Source organism: Pagrus major, chromosome 1 (genome assembly GCF_040436345.1).
Source record: "Pagrus major chromosome 1, Pma_NU_1.0".
NCBI lineage: Eukaryota > Metazoa > Chordata > Actinopteri > Spariformes > Sparidae > Pagrus > Pagrus major.
The window spans coordinates 8,324,166-8,343,728 of record NC_133215.1 but is presented as its reverse complement, the minus strand read 5'-3'; the positions used below and the strand labels follow the sequence as shown (position 1 = coordinate 8,343,728).

The following is a 19,563-nucleotide window of genomic DNA, read 5'->3' as shown; positions in this document are numbered from 1 at the left end:
TTGCACATCAATAGGTTTATCTCTGCTGATGTAGACCATATGATACAGTTGAAAGCTTTGGAAAAAGCTGTAAAGTGGATCTTGAGTTGAGATTATTATTTATTAATTGGTCCTAATGTGATTCTAGAGGGTATTGAAGTAACTCTCAGGCATGACTGATACATGGTTTTATTCCTGAATAATCAAGCTTTAGATAAAGATACAGCCTTTTAATTTTAAAGGCTGTTATTATTTATATCCAGTAGTAATTATAAAAAGTATTTAAGAAAAATGTAATCAGAAAAACCCTGTATTTGATTTATTGTAAGATGGTTATTTAGCCCAAAGTGTAGGGCAAGGAAGATGCTCGAGAAAAGCAGCAGTACTAAGGAGAAATTGTACAGCAAAGCCAATGTTTTTTATATATTTTTTTTATTATTATTATCATAATATGTAGGAATATCCATGTGACAAACATCCAGCTTCTGTGCCTGTTCAAAATAATAAAATAATGTATGTAAATGCGTCCATGAAGATAAGTCAGAAAAACTGCGCTTGGACGCCATCTTGTGGATTTTGTTAGTTTTGAAAAGGACGTACGACGTGAGGTCAAAGTTGAAACTTGACGTCAGCACGTAAATAGCGTTGTAAAGCGTGTTTGGCGGAAGCATTTTGTAAACAAGTATTTCTTTTTATTACTTTTTTTATCTACCGCTGTTATTTGACCCTGAAAGAAACTCAGTACGCCGAAAAACTTGTTTTTAAAAGCCGGTGAATTTATGAGACCGGAAGGAGCACACGAGCTGCTAGCTAGTTGGTTGTTGTTGTTGAGCTAGCAGGACTAGCATGTTAGCTCGCCGACAGCGTTAGCCTCGCCGGTGGCATGTCATGGATCCGCTGAGTATAGTTGCGGATGAAGTGGCTCTGGAGGGACTGGACGGAATAACTATTCCCTCTCTGTGGATACGACTCGAAGGGAGACAGCCCGCGTTTCCACTCAAGCTCGACGACTGCACCAAGGAGCTTATCTGGAAGTCGCTTATCAACAACACCGACCTGAAGTTATATCAGCTCCCGCAGGAGAGAGAGGATGTTGAGCTGTTTGACAGGTGAGTTCAGACCGGTGTCATGATGACAAAACAAATACAATGATTTTCCCACACTTAACCCCGAAATATTTCCTGGTTTTTTAAGATAATCCACAGAAACACACCCAGCTGCCAGTTTATGAGGTCCACTTAAAGTTTAATTCCACCAGTTTTACACATTAAAGTTTGTTTACAGGTCTTGCAGAGCACCACTGCATATGTGAAACATGTGGTGTAAAGCCTTTTGTGGCTCCAAAGGAAGCTGCACATGATCTGATAATGTGCCCCCAGTGATGTCACGCTTTGTGGCCAAGACTCATTGTGGGTAATGTAGGCAGTTCTAGCATTGCACTCCTATATCAATGTTAGACTCATTATGGACGGTTAAAACAAACAAATAATCAAAGTACTATACAGCAGAACCAAAGATATCACCTCATTTTATTCCACCTGTTCTTCTTCCTTTGTAAAACCAGGTGCCTCCATTACCCACAATGCAACTTAGACACTGAGCGTCATTACTGGAGGCAGTTTATCAGAAAACATGCAGCTTCCTCAGGAACCACAAAAGGCTTTATTCTACACATTTTCACACATGCAGTAGTACTCCCTAAGACCTGTAAACAAACTGCAATGTGTCAGTTTAGTCGAGTCAAGTACAAAGTTAAAGGTGCCTTTATTTTACTTAAAGTAGCTGTAAGCATTGTCATCGTTTTACCTAACTTCCTGTCTGTTCACGATCCCCTCCCTCTTCACTACGTCACCACACAAACTCAGAGACGTTCACAAGCAGACAGGACCGTCCCTTTGTGAAGGTCTCTGTCCTGATGGGCATTGATAAAAGAAAATGTCTTCTTTTCTTCTCTTTTACCGCCCGGGTGTTGGGAGGAGAGACATGGGTTACTGACCAACTCAGTGATTACTGTTGGAATAGTTTCCCTTCCATATATAAACATATCGCTTACAGCAGCTTTAATTCATCGCACATTGTAGGATATTTTGTGTCTTCTAAGTGCCTCTTTGTACTAGAGTCCAGCCCTGACTTTGATTTGTGTTTGTTTTCAGGTTTAAACACATCGACCCAGAAACAGGCATTGAAACAACACAGAGGTTTTCCGACACAAGGAAAGATGTCTACCCGATCTCAATGGTTCAAGAAAACAAGGAGGGGATACAGGGCTCATGTGCACTCTTCAAACAGAGGACAGACGTCACAAAAAATGTCCGCTCCGAGTCCCTCACCCCATTAGTCAACTTGCAGGAGGCTTTTGAAAGGTGTGTAGACTTTGATTGATAACAAATGCATGCCACCACAAACTTTATTTGGTTAATACATTTTAGAAGAACCAAAGGGAGCTCTGAAATGTTTTGTTTTTTTTAAGTCAGGTGCACCTGTATATTTGTCTTATGTTTCACATTTCCCCCCTCCTTTCTGACACGTTCCTCCTCAGATATGGCCGAAAGCTTGTTGTCGTGGCATCTCAGGCGCTACGGTTCAGGACGTTGATTGGTAGCGAGAGCGATCCTGATTTGAAACTCAACGACGACTCCTACTGTGTGTTGGAAAGAGTGGGCCGAGCTCGATGGCAAGGAGAGCTACAGAGAGATCTGCACGGATGCTCCTTCAAGTAGGAGACTCGTACAGTCGTTTAGCGCAGTGTTGTTGCTGCTCCGTGTCGATGTTCACTGTGTAACTGCCAGTATTGTGTTTCAACAGGATCGATGCTCGAAAGCTGCACTACATGAGGAAGTCTCTTGTCAAACATGGACTCATCAGCATGCAGTCTCACTGCACACGAGTGAATTCAGGACAGCAGCAGCACTCCATTCTCCTGATGCTCAAACGCTTCCATGTGAACAGGTCTGTTCATGGTCTGGGTACTCTCTGTCGGTCCCACTCCCTCCCTTTTTGTCTCTGCTGGAGAAATTTTTCTCAACGTTTTTCTTCTGCTCTTTCAGGAGGAGCAAGTATGACATTCTAATGGAGAAAGTGTCCAACTATCTCCAGCAGTCCCCTGTCCAGATGACCACTTTGATGGTGCTCAGAGAATATCTTGTGAGTATCTCTCTGTCATTGTGTTTCTCTAAGTGTGTTTGTCTTTCCATTCGTGGTAATAAGTATGAGGATGTTGTGTTTTTTTTGTTTTGCAGAACGTGAATGAGCGTTCTTTCAAACGTGTTCTTCAATACATGCGAGCTGCCAAGTTGGTTGAATATATCCAGTACCCACTGGAGGAACTGGATCCCAGTGCCGGGCCTTGCACAAACAAAAAAGGTAATATACCACTGAAGCACCAGTACACATAAGCACAGAATAATATAGTATGTGCTAATCTCACCAATCTAAATGATATGCTCAAATAACAATACTTTATTATCGTAGTATACATACAAAAATAAATTTATTTGTTCATTTTATTATTACGTTTTAGTGATAGTAAAGACAGATTTAAAAGATGCTAATGTCACCATTACTACTTCAACTGATGTGTTGTACAATTTTGGGGTGATTATATTCAGCTTTGTATTTGCCTAACAAATGCACTGCATTATTTCACTTTGTTTTCCAGGAGATAAAGTGCTCATCCGTTGTGTAAAATTGCTAAAGCCTTACACGGGGAAGAGTGTAGCCGATGATGACGATGATGATGACGATGAGGAAGATTACGACAATGAGGCGAGAAGAAGAGCTGTCCCTTCAGAGGGGAGAATCATGGAGACTGATGTCCTGTCACAGGCCTATCACATTGGTAGGTCTGATCACTTTCACTGTGTGTCAGGCAAATAAAATGATACATTTTTTATGTTTTTGTATGTTTGTTAGTTTCGGGCTCTATGCCGCATATTTGAACGCATTGGCTCTGCTCTCAGCTCCAACTTCTCAACTCCAGTTCCTCTAGTTTAAGTCTAATTTGTGTCTGTTTTGTTGTACCGCAGTATTATCCTGTGGTACAAGGGGAATCCCTAAGAGTGCTATCGGCTTGAGGATGAACGTCGGTAAGCTGGAGTCTCGTATGCTCTGCCGGCGGCTGGAGAGGGATGGTATAATTAAGGTAAGACCCAGGCTTTAAATAAGAAGTTTCCAATGTACAAACATTATTTTCTTGCCAAAATAAATTTGCTCCCTTCCAAAAGCACTCTTAAAAGTCTGTTAGAGTTGTCTATGTGCAGTCAGAGTGAATGCAAAAATGTCTTACATAAAGGGATGTTAGTACGTGAATGCAGTCATGTGTGCAGCACACTCTCAATTGTCGGATATGATTATGTGTCCCACCCACATGACCTCTACCAGAGGTCAGACACCACAAAGAAAACCCTTCCTCTTTAAAATGTTGAGATGTTCACCAGATCTGATGGTGATCTGATATAGATTGTCAAAGGTTGGCTTCGGATAGGCAGCTTATGGATCTGTTTGTTTGAGTTGACAGTGGTGTCTGCGTTTATAACTTGTTTTTGTGGTGAGCTGAAGGCAATAAACTTACCATTTTAATCTTCGATAAGGCTGCTAATGCTAAAATGCCTCGAGTGAGTACCCAGATGTTCTGTCCTTTAATGAATGCTGCCTTAATTTCACAGTTTTGGTGACTGGTAATGTCGGTCAGTCAGCTGGTCCAGACTCAAATATCTGACCATCCATTAGATGGATTTGATTGAAATTGTTTACATTTTGATGTTCATCGTCCCCAGAGGATGAATCCCAATGACTTTGATGACCCCCTGACTTGTATACCACTTTAACACCAAAATCACCATGTATATGCAGGTTTTTAAAAGCAGGTACACTCACTAAGAATAGGCAGTTGAGTCCCTTCCAGTGGCCAGGAGACGAGTTCGCCTTTCTTTTCTTTTTTCCCTTTTCCCTAACTTTTTTAATATCTTTTACTTCAGTCTCTCTTTTAAACTCTAAACTTTTCGAAATGCACATCAGAATAAGTCTATTGAAACATGGCTACTGTAAACATCTACTCATTTTTATGTGTGTGTTGTCTTTCCTCCTGCAGGGATTCATGGAGGATGTTGGTCGGCAGAGGACCACAAAATATATCAGCCATAAGTGTGTATCTAATGTAGATTTCCAAATTCTTACTTTAACACCATGTCATGTCGAATCCTTGTATACCAACTACTCTTCCGCTCGCTGCTGCTTACAGGTGTGTGGGTGTGAGCGATCAACTCCAACTGTTTGCTAAGGAGCAGGAACGGAAGAAGCTTCTGTACTCCTCTGCACCACAGACTTCAGACGCTGCGCCTGCCGCCCCTAAAACTCCATCAACCTCAAAGAAAACGGCAAAGAAAACTCCCGCAGCGAAGAAGACTCAGAAAGCAGGTGGAGGAGGAAACAAAGATCCGGAGGAGGCTGGGCAGACGTGTGGTGATAGAGATGTGGATCCAGCAGATGAAGGCTTGGATGGAGACAAAGGTAAAGGAAGAAGGTCAGGAGCAAAAAGAAACACAGCAGGGAGGAAAAGTAGATCTAAACAGACCCAACCTGAGACTCCCATTGTACAGCCTACACCAGATGAATGTGAGTACTCATTAAACCTTTGCAGTTATTACTTGAAAAGGACTCTTAAGAGCTAAATTCACATCCAGTCTTGGTTTAATGACCTTAATGAGGTCCCACTTTTCTATTTTCTGCCATCACTCAGGTGAAACCCCAGCCTGCAGCAAAGCCACGACACCCGATTCAGAGTCAGAATCCAAAGCAGGTAATTTTTTTCATTGAATCATATATTTGACCTTAATTAAATTGTGCTCCCGCCGGACTTTGAGCATTAACAGTCCCTCGAATGGGTCAAATAATGACAATGGGATCAGTTTGATAAGGAAGTTATGTAAAATGTCATGTTGACATGAAGGGCCTTTATAAATAAAAAGAAACCAACACCTGCAGTATCACATCTTTCTCAGTCGTTTCATACAAGATGCGATGATGAGTAGAATAACTGTCAGCAGTGCTGAATCCTCTGGAGGAAGGGGTTTAAACAGCTGCGCTATAGCTAACTTTCACCAGCAGTCTGACTTTGAAAAAAACTTTTTATTTTGTTGTCTGTCTTGCAAATACTGCTGCTGAAAATTAGCAAATCTTAAACCTGTAATTCCTGAGTTTTTGGGCAGCGAGTCGACATGAACAACCTTTTTTACACGTCACAGATACGGAGCAACATTATCATTGAGTTGAAGTTGTGTTTTTTTCCATTAGATGACCAACTCCTGTGGAAAATATCTGGCTCCTGAGCTGCTAAATGCTCCATTATATTATTCAATGTGGTGCTGAACAGTTATTGTACCTTGTTTGTTTGTTTTTAAAGGTTTTCTTCTAAATATAGAAACAATACTGAGCAAAACAGTAAAGTTGTGAGCTGTGAAACCAAAATCGTGAGCTGAAACACACTCTAACGATCCATAGAAGTTAGAGGAACTGCAGAGTCGGCTGACAATTACGCATAAGCATTGAAGCCATTACTAAATGGAGGTACATGCTGATATTAAAATAATGCAGATTTTTTTTTATATTAATCTTTATCATCTCTCCTACTTATGTCTTTTAAAAAAAGGCCATATGAGACCTTGTTTTATAGAAGACAAAAACTGGCATTTGCTAGGCGTTATTTCACTTAAAACTTCGTAGCAGTATTATTAGCAGTAGCAGTATAGATGATGGATATATATATTATTTATTTATATATATATATTATGTCTGTGTTTTCTTTGTTCTGTGCAATCATATTTGATTCAAAATGTCTCCTCTATCAGGAGAAGTTCTCGTTGAGGAGAAGAGAGAAATCACCTCAACTCCTGCCAGCCCTTTGCCTCAGAGAGAGCCACTGAATGCAGATGATAACCCAGCCGAAAACAACGTGGTGGAAGTTAGGGACGACGGTCAGCTGGTCAGTCTGATGGGATGATTTCAGTGTTTTGTTATTGACTGTTTTGTTCCAGCTGTTTTGAGATGAAAGTAACGGTTCAATCCACCTCCTTCAGACCCCCAGATGTAAAAAGTCTATGGAGCGGTCTCATGAGACGTACCGCCTGCTGAGGAGGAAGAACCTGATCGTTGAGGCTGTCCGCAACTTCAAAATCATCGAGGGACTATTCCCGTCAGTTTGTCTTAAAGTTATCAGCTAGTTTCAAAGCATTCTGCCATACAGTAAGAGAGCAAACACATATATCAACATGCCATCTTTCTGCAGGCTACAGAAGATGATCAATGATGAAGAGAAGCAGGATGGATTCAGCTCAAAGTGTTGCAAGAAGACTATTTTACGTCTCGTCCACAGTCTGTCTAGAGAAGGCTTGCTTAAGCTTTACAATACCACTATCATACAGGATGGGATCACCAAGAAGGTAAATGTACACATCACACCATGATGGTTGGTTACATTTTCATCCACTGCCTGTGGTTGAACTTCCCTTGGGGATTAAAAAAGTTCTTCCTCTCCATCTTCTTCTTCTTCTCCTTGTCTTTCATCTTCTTCTTCTTCTCCTGCTGCTTCTCCTCCATCGTCTTCTGCTCCTCCTCCTTCTTCCCCAGGTCGAGATGGTCGTACATCCGTCCATTCAGCCCAACGATGACATAGTGAATCGAGTCATTGAACAGGTCCGCTTCAAAATCTCCAGCTCTTACACAGCTGTACGGTGAGCACAAAACAAACACTTGAAAATAAGCCTGTGAGAAATGTTGGAGTCGTACTTGTTTGTTCAGTGGTCATCCCAATATTGTGGTAAGGTTTATAGTCAGATTCTCTCTTCTCTCCTACTCTTTTACTCAATTTAGTCTGTTTCTCAGTGTAAATGTTCTGCCTACATAGTCCTGATTTACTGTAGTATAGATTGAGGACTTGTCTTTTATCTTCGGCTGTTTCTTAAGCGTCCCCTTCTTTCCCTCAGTCTGCAGCACGCTGAGGAGAAAGCCAGAGAGCAAGATGACAAGATGACAAGGAACAACAGAAAGAAATCAAAGGACGACGAGTTCAAGCCTGAAACAGGTTCTCTTTGACAGTACAGTAGAGTCTTTCAGGTCCTGCAAGTTAGACTCCTTTCCCCTCTGTTAGGGGGCATCTTTGTCCCCTATTGTACCTACTGTTTTGTTATTTTTCTCCTCTCTCTCTCTGTTTTCATAGTTCGCGGACTGGGGAAGACACTTGGCTTCCAGCCTAAGATGCCTCGTCTGCGTGTTATTCATAACTTCCTCTGGTACCTGCTATACGGGCACCCACACAGACAAAACTCTGATGACTCCAACTCGACCAGTCAAACAGCAGCAACTAACCCCAGCAGTTCTGATCCTGATGACGGCCCCGTGGACCCACAAACAGCAGATTCTACTTTGCCTAACTTGGATGTGACATCATCTGGTGATGAAGAGGAGGAGCTGAAGGATGAATCAATACCTCGTCACACTGAGTCTAATTTGAAAGGTTAGAGAGCATCATGAGTCAATCAATGCCAGTGGATCAGTTCTACATACTGTTATATCAAACTGATTGTTTTACCAACTAATCAGCGTGATTTTTCCGTAATCTTCTAACTGTCTCTGATAGTGTTTGCTGATGAAGACTCGTGGAAGAGATTCATACCTCCTGTCCGTGTACAGAAGGAGTTTGGCAGCGGCTGGGCGATGATTGGCGACCTGCTCCTCTGCCTGCCTCTCTCTGTCTTTGTTCAGATCACACAGATCAATTATAAGGTGAGCACACATTGTGTTATGCAGGACATTACGCAGTCCCTCCCATGATCCTCAGGTACCGTCTCTGACAGCAGCCTGTGTCTGATAGGTACAGGTGTACATGATAAATAGACATGAGATACTGTTAATGGCCCACTTCATGTTCAGTTTGTAAAAGCATGTTTGCTGACTTGTGTGCACAGGTGGATGGAATGGAGGAATTTCTCAACGACCCTGTGAAGCAACACTATCTTGTCCGGGCGCTGCCTGCCAAGATGAAGAGACAGCTGCTTTACAGACGGTGACTTACTTCCTCTCTCGCTTTTCTCTATAACTCATCATAACTGTAATTGTAAATTGAGTATTTATGTGTTCTTTAAATCAGGAAATACATCTTCACATTTCATGAGAACCTGCAGAAGTTGGTCTACATGGGTCTGCTGCAGTTTGGTCCTGTGGAGAAGTTCAAGGAGAAAGACCAGGTATGCAGTCACAATATCAAGTCAAGTCTGCCAGAGAAACGCCACAGAGAAAGAATAGACTTTCGTCATCTGACTGCTGCTCTGATCCCATCATTTTCTTTGTCTACTATTAATCCTTTTAAATACACAAATATTTGCATGATGTTTGAAAGAGGGACAAACATGCCTGAATACAAATGTTATCATTGTTTTTTCTCTTGATATTTGGTGTTAAAGTAGCTACAAAACATGCTAAATGTAATATTTGTAAGTATTTACAGTAGAACTGAACAATTAATCAAAATGTTATCAAAATCACTATTATGATTTTCATGTTGCAAAAGTGCAATATTTGTTAAAGGCGTATTATGTGTCAAAATACAATTTTAAATCAAATATCATGGTGCTGTAGATGCCCTGGCCTACACCTCATATATTACACATCCCAGCAAAAATCACAACATAACACTTTTAATATGTTTTTTAATGAAAATGAGAATAACGATGTAAAAATGATCATTCCTTCAAATATCAGTCAAAATAATTTCAATTTGATGTTTTTTTGAAAATCATAATTACCTAACTTACAGCATGTGTTTCCTATTCCCCTTATTATAAAACAGAAACAGAACAACTGTTAAAACATAGAAGTAACATGAAGTTCAGAAAGGAAAGATTGTCAAGGAAAAAGAAACAAATCTGTGATAAAGCAGAAACAGTTGTGGAGGGGGAAAAAAGAGTTCAATATTTTTTGTAGAAACGCTTTCACTTTCAGAACAAAGAAAAAAACTTAAAAAGAAGAGGAGGAGTTGACTTTGGAAAAGAAATAAACACCAAAATGAAAAGAGGCTTCACCTCATGTCCTCAAAAAGCACAGGGACGATCAATATGTATAAATGTATGTTCAGTATATCACATCAAACAGAGGTTCTTGATCACATGAAATCAAATGAAGTTAATTCTCTTTCCATCTTGTTTTCTCCATATCTACATTGATCCAGGTGTTTTTGTACCTGAAGCGCAATGCCACCATTGTTGACACCACCCAGGCTGAGCCGCACTACTGGCTGGTCACAGAGTCACCTGACAAACCGTTCGAGAAGCGCCAGTACACATTCAACACTGCTGAAGATGTGGAAAACTACTGGTTTGACCTGATGTGTGTCTGCCTCAATACACCACTGGGTACATGCGTGCACACAAACATACACACATAAAAGCAGAGTCACTGGCAGCACCGGCAAACTGGAAAATTTCCTCTCTTTGTTTCTATTTTTTCCAGGGGTCATCCGCAGCAAGAGAAATGTCACAGAGGAGGAAGCTGATCCTTCCTTCGTTCATGAACGCAACGTGTTCATAGGATTGGCATACCTGCTCAAGTAGGTGGAGTGAGATTTCTCTGTGAGGCAAAGCATAAAATATAAAGAAGAAACACAGGGAAATATAAATATAGAAAGACGCACCTAAGTAGAGTTTTAAAAAGAGAAAATTCAAAGAAAATAAAAAATAAAAAAAAAGCTGAAAAGACAAATCAAGAAGTAGAGAGTTGGAGCAGATTTGATGTTTTCTGGGAGTTTGTTCCAGATATGTGGTGCATAGAAACTGAACACTGCCTCTCCATGTTCAGTTTTGTCTCTGGGGACAGAAACAGACCTGATCTCAATCATCTGAGAGGTCTGCACAGTTCAGAAAATAAACCATTCAGGGCTTCTATAAACCAACTGTGTTATTTTAACTCAACTCTTAGACAAACAGGAAGCCAGTGTAAAGATCTGAGAGCTGGACTTTATGCAGCGTCTCCTCAGTCCAGAGTTTAAATTCGCGCAAAAGAATAACCAGGTCAAAAATACTGTAGCACTGATGTATATGTGCATCTGTACACACCCTCAGGGGCAGTCGTGAAGTGTGTGACGACGGGTCGTTACCCGGAGACGGTAAAGGAGCAGGAGGTCTGGACTCTGAATTCTTTGGTCATCTTAAACGCAACTGGTTTTGGACCAATCACCTCCTGTCTTGCAAAAGAGTATGTACACAAAACACAGGTTGAACATGTGTATATGGTGCATAGACAACATATAATGTGGCCTCATGTATATGCTTGTTTTCTTGTTTGTATTTATTTTGTTTTTTTTTAGCTCCCAACTGGTTTAGAGTCGAAGGAGAATAAAATCAGACTGAAGAGCCTGCTGAGTAAAAATGCTCTGAGGATGGCACTGACAGCTGGTGAGATGCTGCTGAACATATTGAATTTCTCTCCTTAAACACTTTATTCAGCCTCAACATCAAGATGAAAGGATACGAGTTTAATATATGATTCTCAGTGCTGTTGATGCCGTCATTGTGCTGCTTTTACTGTTTGGGGTTTTTTCTTTCTTAGGAGTTGTGGCACACTCTTATGTTTCCTACAAAATTACCCTTTAAACTTGGCTTCAGTGTTAACTTGCAAACTGTCACTGTGTTCCTGCTGCTCAGTTATATACTTTTAATGTCTGTGTGTAACAGCAGGATCCACTACACGTCGTTATCTGACTACCAAGCGACCATTTAAAGAAAATGTGGAGGTATGACTTCCATCAATTTTATTCTACCATGTTTAGTTACCACTTAATTAACTTTGATCATTACAGGATGTAGTTTGTGTTGAACTGTGTTGCATTATGTATTGCATTGGTCAAAAGTAACTTTTGTTTTGTACCTAATGAATTGGCGATGAGAGATTCTTACATTTTTCATATCTGTTTCTTTAAAGGTCCCATATTATTCTTATTTTCAGTTTCATATTTTTATTTTAGGTGTTTCCTAGAAGATGTCTACATGACTTAATCTTCAAAAATTATTTTTTTCAAACAATATGTCCTGTTTTTGTGTGTTGGTAACCAGATGGATGTAGAGCCTGCGACCAGAAACCAGCAGGTGGTCGGAGGAAAGGGACAGAAGAGGAAGAGAAGCAAAAAGGAAGTTGTCAAGGCCCCTCGCAAGAAGAGAAAAGGTAAATTGTGAGCATTTAAATTCATGCATGTGAGTCATGGACTCAAGCTGACAGATTGTGTGCATTTTTTTATTTGTGTGCTTGTTATTTGTCTTTAAGAGCCGAAGAAACGCACTCCTGCCCATGACGAGGCAGACCACAAGGCTCTGAAGATGATGACCAGACAGAGAGTCTACTGGTCAATTCAGGAGGACTCACTGATGATGCTCTGCAGCGTGGCCTCACACCTGCTCAACAGCAAGGTACGCACACAAATGCATGAAGTAATGTTGTCTAAACTGAGCTTCTCACCCTTTCCTTCATGCAACCACCATCTCACTCATCACATCGGCCTGTGTCTACTGGTTATGGCCAATTAAACAGAAGACTACTTTTCAAAATAATAATAATGACTTTTGTATGTTCACAATTGTTTGTATTGTTTCATGTGTTGCAGTTAAAAAGGCCCTTCATACCTTACTGTGGGGTAAGAGACCTGCTCCACGCAGAGTTTGAGATGTCCGTGGATAAAACCTCTGTCGCTGTCGGACGTCGCACCAGATACATCCTCAAAAACCCTCAGACGCTCCTGAACTACAGGTAGGAACAGTCCACATAATAAAAACACACACTTTTACACACAAACATGCAGCTTTATTCATCATCTATGTGCTTCAGGATCTGTCTGGCTGAGGTGCACCAGGACAAACCTCTGATGAGGGTGTTAGAGGAAAAGAAACCTGCTGATCCAGACAATCCAGAGGTGTGTTGTAGGTTTTGTTGATGTTATTGTTGCTCTTTTTGTTTGTTTCTGAAAAGTTGAAGTTGACAGTTTCATATTTTGTTTAAGGATTGTGCGAAAGTGTTCTCTGAGTACGTCCGGCTGCTCAGGCAGAAGTTCAGCACCGCTCTGAACCCTGGTGATTTGACGGTGCCTGACACAAAACAGCAGCTCTTCTCACGGTAAGATGACGAGGTTTGATGTGCTGACTTTAGACGAGCACCCATGGCTGGGACAAGAAGCTACATGCAATTGTAAGTGTAATGCATTGCTGTATGTGTGTGTGTGTGTGTGTGTGTGTTACAGGTTCAGAGTTGCAGCAATAGACTGTAACAGTCAGATGTCATACAGAGACACCCTCAACTGGTGAGGATTGATTTCTTTTTTTTTTTTTTCCTTCTGATTAAATGTCAGTTTTTATGGAAGCAGTTAATTGTTTGGTTGTGTGTCTCAATTGCAGCACAGAAGACATTCACGCCATAGTGTTAGAAAACTTGATCCAGAGCACGCTGGTCATGACCAACAGCCAGATGAAGTCCTCCAGATCCTTTCAGGTACAGTCACAGACACAAAAATCTAGACTAAATGCTAAGGTAAATAAAAATGTATCCACAGTGTCCACATTGACATTTGCAGATACAAAACAAACACAAACCTCTGATTATTCATTTTTATTCTCTCAGACCTTCCAGTTGTACAGTAAGTACAACCAGGAGCTGCTGTGCCAAGTGTTCATACAGTGCAGGAAGAGAGGTCTGGTCAACCGCCGTCGAGTCCATCAGCCGTTTGGGCCGAAGAAGAACCGAGCGCTCCCCATCCTGCCAATGTCCTACCAGCTATCCCAGTCCTACTACAGGTACACCTGAGGGAATACTGTGATACTGTGAATACTCAGATTACTTGTGTTTAATGTATGTTATCTCCTTGTTCCTGAGTTAAGCTCCTGGAAATATTTGTTTAAAAAGCCATTAGTCTTCTGTTTGTTAGCAGTAGTATTTGAATCCTTACATTTTGACCACGTCCCTCACACTTCCACCTTCCTCGCAGGTGTTTTTCGACACGTTTTCCTCACCTACTGTGCACCGACTCCTTCCGCTTCTTGAGGAGTCTAATCAACAACAGGACCGGAGACGACAAACCTGTCACTGCGTTCCACCAAGAAACGGAGTACAGGTCTGAGAACGGGGAGAAAGTGACAGAGAGAAGAACGGGTTCAGAAAGAAAAAGAATACAAAGTGAAGGGAAGGAAGGTGGCAGATCAGTGAGTCAACCAGAGGTACAACCGGAGAAGGCAAATGATGACTCCACAAAGGAAGAAGAGAAGAAAAACCCCCCAGAGGATTGCTCTACAGCTGAGTCTGTTGAACCTCCATCCAGCAGAGAGCAGACAGACGATCACCTGTCCAAAACTGCTACCTCAAACGCAGCACCGCGAGCTTCAGCAGAGCCTCCAGATGTGTCGGACATGCTAGGGTTCTCTCTGGACTCTCCAGGTGGAGCCTGTGTGGTGTCTCTCAGCCTGATGACTCTGGGCCTGCTGAGTGTGTACATATCCATTCCTAAACAGATTGTTGTAGTGGACAGCAGCATGGTGAACAATGATGTCGTCAAGAAGTGAGTTATAATCAAAGAACCAACATCACTTTATGTTGTTGTTGTGTTATTAGACTGTAAATGCCTCACTAAATTATTAAATTGTTTGTGCATATTGTGCACCCTTGACAGTAATTTGCAGCAAGTTTATTTAATACTGAAGTGTTCACTAGCTAAACTGTGGCTTTTCAGTATGGCAGCACTGGAAGAAGAGGATGACGACGATGATGACGGTGAGGAGTTCGAGGGGAGAAAAGGACTGGAGGTGAAGGCACATCAAGCGTCACACACCAACTACCTGATGATGCGGGGATACTGCTCTCCTGGCATAGGTAGAGTTTACTTACTTTTTAGATAGATGAATGTTTTCTACTCTAGATTTACACAAGTGTGCTCTTTTATGTGTTTTGATTTAGAGCTCAAACAAATAGTCAATTAAGTTATTAGACAATTGATTGTTTCTGTCATTGATCAAGCAAAAAGGCCAAACAATGTCTGGTTTAATTTCTTAAATGTGAAAATTAATGTGATAAAGAAAGATAAAAAAAAATAAATGGATCAATCTGTAATGAAAATAATTGTTAGTTGCCACCATATTTAGATTTGTGAAACTTTTGTTTCTAGTCAAACGACGTAACCTCAACACCCTCGATAACATCGTGGTGGAGTCGTGTATCATGAGGCTGCAACTGCGCAACAAACCTGCTCACCACCTGTTCAGATTGGAGGGTAAGTATCAACGCATGTAAGACATGAAAAGACATAGTTTCACATGCAAAATATAATTCTTCCCTTTTTTCTTCCTTAGTAGACTCTCCACCGTTGGACTTGACTAAGTGTGGTCCATCCCTGCTGCCCTCCAGCCTCACCAACACCACCCCCCCACCCTGCCCTTCTCCATCCAGTGTGAAGCAGTGTGACTGGCGTTTGATTCAGCAAAGAGGATACACTCCTCAGGACATTAAAGCATGTGTGCAGCTCAGGAGGAGCTTGACTGCAGCTGGTGAGAATGGCTTGGATATACATGACCTCTACGAGACTCACGCACACCTGAAGGAGCCTCAGTCTGGATGCAGCAGGAGCCTGCAGGAGTATATGAAGGTCAGCATAAACACTATGTAAAATGTACAGTAACTATAAAATAAAGCTAAAAGCCAAACTACAGTTACTAGACTTAGATTAGAGATAGCCAAGACAAGACAACAAAAAAGCTATATCGAGTGACAGCTAGCTAGAGAGATAGCCACCGTTAGCCTTAGCTTAAGCCAAACTGAATTTTTCCAAAAGTCAGTTTTGTCATACCACAAATAAAGCAGTAGTTAAATCTAGTCATAATGATTAACTAGGTAAACTAATTTGGCTAAAAGAGCTAGCTTAGCCGTGTAGCCATTTTAACTGTTGGCTCCAGTGGAATAATACTCAGCCTGTCATAGTCATATGTGAATTACAGCTCTGTGCATAAGGTGCCACTGACAGGAAGTTGATATTGATAGTGACTCATGTGTGGAGCTTTTTCAGTTCTCAGAACAACAACGCTGTTTGTGATGTGTGTGAGGACTGAGAGGTGCTGTGGCAACACCACAAAACCTGTTTGGCATCTGAGATTTCACCTGGATTTTACTTGGTATTTGATCAGAAAGGACGTCACTGCTAATGATTGTACAGTTGCTCTTTGGGGAGGTCTAGTGAACTATCACTCTTCTAGTTTCCTCTTCCTTTATGTTTCTGCCTGATCTGATTTTCTCCCTTTTTGCCGCAGGAGTTAAAAGAAGAAGGCCAGGTGTTACAAGTCGGGAGTTTGGGAGCCCGTTGGGTGCTCGTGCAGCACGCTGATCCGTGGCTGCTGACTGTCAAGTCCAAACCATGGTCACAGTCTTGTGTCGCATCTGACAAACTCAAGAGTCCGCATAACATCTTCTCCATGCGCAAGAGAAGCAGGCGAGAAGTCCCACAAGAGACAGAGGAACCGGCAGCAAAGAAATCAGCTGCGGACAAACAAGAAGGAGAGGAGAAAGAGAGGGTGTCGAGAAAGAAACTGGATAAAGAACAGCGGAAAAAGCAACAAGAGAGGACGGATGAGGGAAGTAAAGACAAGCTGGTGGATGTAGAAGAGGAGACAGGAAAGCAGATGCAACCTGAAGAGGGAGGAGAGAAGAATGGAGGTCAGGAGAAGGTGGAAGCTGAGAAAGAGAAGGAGCTTAGAGCCCGAGAGGACAGTGTAGATGAAGAAAGAGATGAAGCATCCTCTCCACCAGCAGGACCAGCTGGTGACGATGAGTAAGTGCAAACTGTGACTCATTATCATATTGTAGTTAATTGCACCTTTCCTGTGTCTCATCTCTTTATTCTCTCCGTCTCCATCACTAACTTCTAATCCACGCAGCGAAAGTGTGACTTTCATCGGCCGGCCGTGGCGCATGGTTGACGGGAGTGTGAACCGGCCGGTGTGTAAGGGCATGCTGGAGGCCGTCCTTTACTACATCATGTCCCGACCCGGACTCACGCAGCAGACGCTGGTGGAAAATTACAAAGATGTGTTGCAGCCGATGGCCGTGCTGGACCTGGTGCAGGTAAACATAAATACTCTCAACTACATGAGCTCACACGCTTACTCTCATTCTGATTCAGAGCAAGGAATAACGTGAAAAAGCTTGTATTTTACGCTGCTGATCTCTTCCACAGGCACTCATAGACATGGGATGCGTGACGAAGAAAACTGTTGTCAAAGCACCTAAACCCTCGCTGTTCAGCCGCTCCGTGCCCCAGACGAGAAGTGAGACGAAAGTGAAGCTCGAGGAACCGGTGTATTACGAGCCCACAATCAGCTGCTGCCTGCGGCTCAGTCAGGTGTTGCCCAACGAACGCCACTGGAACTATAATCTACCTTAAAAGTAGTCATGGATTATTATTATTATTATTGTTATCACATTATAAGGCGCTTGAAGTTTAAGCCTCAAATTGAGTTGAGTAAACACAAATCATGTTATTTTACAATGTGTCAGGTTCTTTGACAGATTCACTTCTGGTTTTACAGAACAGGATTTATTTGTATATTTGTTTCTTGTTGTCTTAAAGTTCAATTCTGTCTGGTGTTCCTGTTTTTGTATTATATGATTAAAACAATTAAATTACATTCTACATTCTTGACTTTTCTCGGTCTTGCAGATTACTTTTTCTAATGCATTAATATTAATGGAAAACTACTAATGATAATTGTATTGTTTACATCCATGTTTGCTAGTGGTCAAAAACTTTCAGACTGTAGGATTTCCTTTTTATTTGTCACCCCTCTGAATATGGACTTGAGGTACTTGTACTCAAGTATTTACATTTTCTCTTTCTTATTTTGGAGGCCAAAATTGTACTTTTACTCACACTACATTTTTTTGATATCTTTACTAGTTACTTTTACATGCTGCATCAGAGCCAAAGTTGTGCATTTTTATATTTATTTATTTTATCAGCAATTATCATCTTTTAATCCTGAAGTACATTTATTCTCAGAAAATATATTTTGATGCTTAAGTACAGTTCATATCAGATACTTTAAGACTTTTATTCAAGTACTATTCATATGGTTAACTTTAATTTTTACCACTTTATCTTTACTTTTACTCAAGAATGACTTTTGGGTACAATTCTGCAAACATGATAACATTCACCTCCATCGTATTATTGGGCTCCAGGCAGATATTTCAAAATTAAAACAAAGTCTGCAAAGTAAAAAGGAGTAGGGTCAGCTTGACCAGAAACGGGTCTGAAATTGTGAACCATCCACTTTTAGATAGTTTTCTGGCAGTTAGTTGGCAACTGAGGATGTTTGGTTGCTCGTGTCTGTAGAGCTTGTTTTTGTAGTCGGGTATTAAGTGGTTCAGATTATTTTTTAATCACTAACATACAGTATCCTTCTATCCCCTGAAGTCATAAAATTAGGTGCAGTCAGACACTTTGCCCTGCCGTTCTTTCACCTTTCACTACTAAAATATGTCCAAGATTACTCCTGTAAGTTCTGCCATCCTTTGCCTACAAACACAAGAGTAAGGTTAGAAAAACATAGCACAGTTAGTACTTTACAAGTATTGGTGTAGAGACCTTAAGTTAGAGATTTGTCGAGTTATACTGGAATGTGCCCAGTAATGGAGGGAGGATTTTCAGGAAACTGAGCGATAAGATCCCCGGGAAGTTCAGGAACAATTGCTTTTTACTATTTACTTGAATCTGTTCCAACACGAATAATGAGCACAAAACTCCCTCTACAAAACTTTTCAGTTTTGTTTCTCATGTGCAGACCTCCTATAGACCAACGGCTGTTGTGTGTGCGTGTTGATACCTCTGAATGTGCGTTGTCACTTGTTTAGTGGGTGAGGTAGTGGTTGTCCAGAGCTTATTACCCAGCGTGGCAAGTGAGGAAAGGTGGGGCGAATTCCTCTTGAGTACACTTCCCAAGTCTTTCATCTGTGGGGGATTTATTACCGGCATGCATTTCCTTAGTTTAAACAGTTCCTTAGTCCACAAAACATTTCTGGAGCTTCACAGCAAAACAGTGTTGCAGCGTTCTCCTGCACAACTGAAGAAGAGGGGACTTAAAACGTAAACTAGAATGAAACCCGGTAGAGCGTATACCTCCACCAAGGCATCTCATCTTTCTCACTTATCGTTATGAGCCACCTAAATACGCCTGATTTTTTCCTATCATGATTTAATGCACAAGTTTACGCAAAAGTCAGAAATGCCCTATCTTGCAATGTTAAAGGAAAGTGAGAAAAAAAAAATCCTGGATCTGTCACTTTATCCGGATCCGCACCAAACGTTAACGGGGTCTATTCCGGGCCGAGACCCATCCTCCATCTGAGTTTGGAGAAAATCTGTTCAGTCGATTTTGTGTAATCCTGCTGACAAACCAACCAACCAACAGATTTGGGTGAAAACATAACCTCCTCCGCAGATGTGAAAAAATAAAAAATAAATAATCCAAGTCACCAGAAGCCCCAAGATCCCATATTGATTTGAAAAGATGTTTTTAC

General features: G+C 41.3%; 1 protein-coding gene across 3 annotated transcripts; it reads left to right on the top strand.

Annotated features, from left to right (window-relative positions):
- The first annotated feature begins 782 nt into the window (after window positions 1–782).
- gtf3c1 (general transcription factor IIIC subunit 1) lies at window positions 783–17,567 on the top strand. 3 transcript variants are annotated; one of them, XM_073470920.1, is made up of 40 exons: window positions 783–1,088; window positions 2,133–2,342; window positions 2,519–2,695; window positions 2,785–2,928; window positions 3,027–3,123; window positions 3,219–3,342; window positions 3,638–3,817; window positions 4,005–4,120; window positions 5,069–5,121; window positions 5,219–5,592; window positions 5,717–5,776; window positions 6,825–6,958; window positions 7,053–7,168; window positions 7,262–7,415; window positions 7,603–7,706; window positions 7,959–8,056; window positions 8,192–8,488; window positions 8,612–8,757; window positions 8,940–9,037; window positions 9,122–9,218; window positions 10,199–10,382; window positions 10,480–10,576; window positions 11,088–11,220; window positions 11,333–11,420; window positions 11,703–11,758; window positions 12,078–12,186; window positions 12,286–12,428; window positions 12,623–12,765; window positions 12,844–12,928; window positions 13,016–13,128; window positions 13,253–13,312; window positions 13,407–13,500; window positions 13,630–13,802; window positions 13,994–14,560; window positions 14,732–14,871; window positions 15,164–15,268; window positions 15,348–15,640; window positions 16,299–16,816; window positions 16,923–17,109; window positions 17,222–17,567. In XM_073470920.1, the coding sequence occupies exons 1-40, from the start codon at window positions 868–870 to the stop codon at window positions 17,426–17,428; spliced, it is 6,495 nt and encodes a 2,164-aa protein (XP_073327021.1). In that variant the 5' UTR covers window positions 783–867; the 3' UTR covers window positions 17,429–17,567. The 3 variants fall into 3 exon arrangements, with proteins under 3 accessions (XP_073327021.1, XP_073327013.1, XP_073327005.1); XM_073470912.1 differs by having other exon boundaries at window positions 11,700–11,758; window positions 15,351–15,640; XM_073470904.1 differs by having other exon boundaries at window positions 11,700–11,758.
- The last annotated feature ends 1,996 nt before the right edge of the window (window positions 17,568–19,563 follow it).

What these genes read in the sequence shown, in the direction of transcription:
- gtf3c1 (XM_073470904.1), top strand. Translation starts at nt 868, where the DNA reads ATGGATCCGCTGAGTATAGTTGCGGATGAAGTGGCTCTGGAGGGACTG. An exon ending in CACACCTGCTCAACAGCAAG is followed by an intron (nt 12,429 to 12,622) that starts GTACGCACACAA and finishes CATGTGTTGCAG; the next exon opens with TTAAAAAGGCCCTTCATACC. An exon ending in GCCTGCAGGAGTATATGAAG is followed by an intron (nt 15,641 to 16,298) that starts GTCAGCATAAAC and finishes TTTTTGCCGCAG; the next exon opens with GAGTTAAAAGAAGAAGGCCA.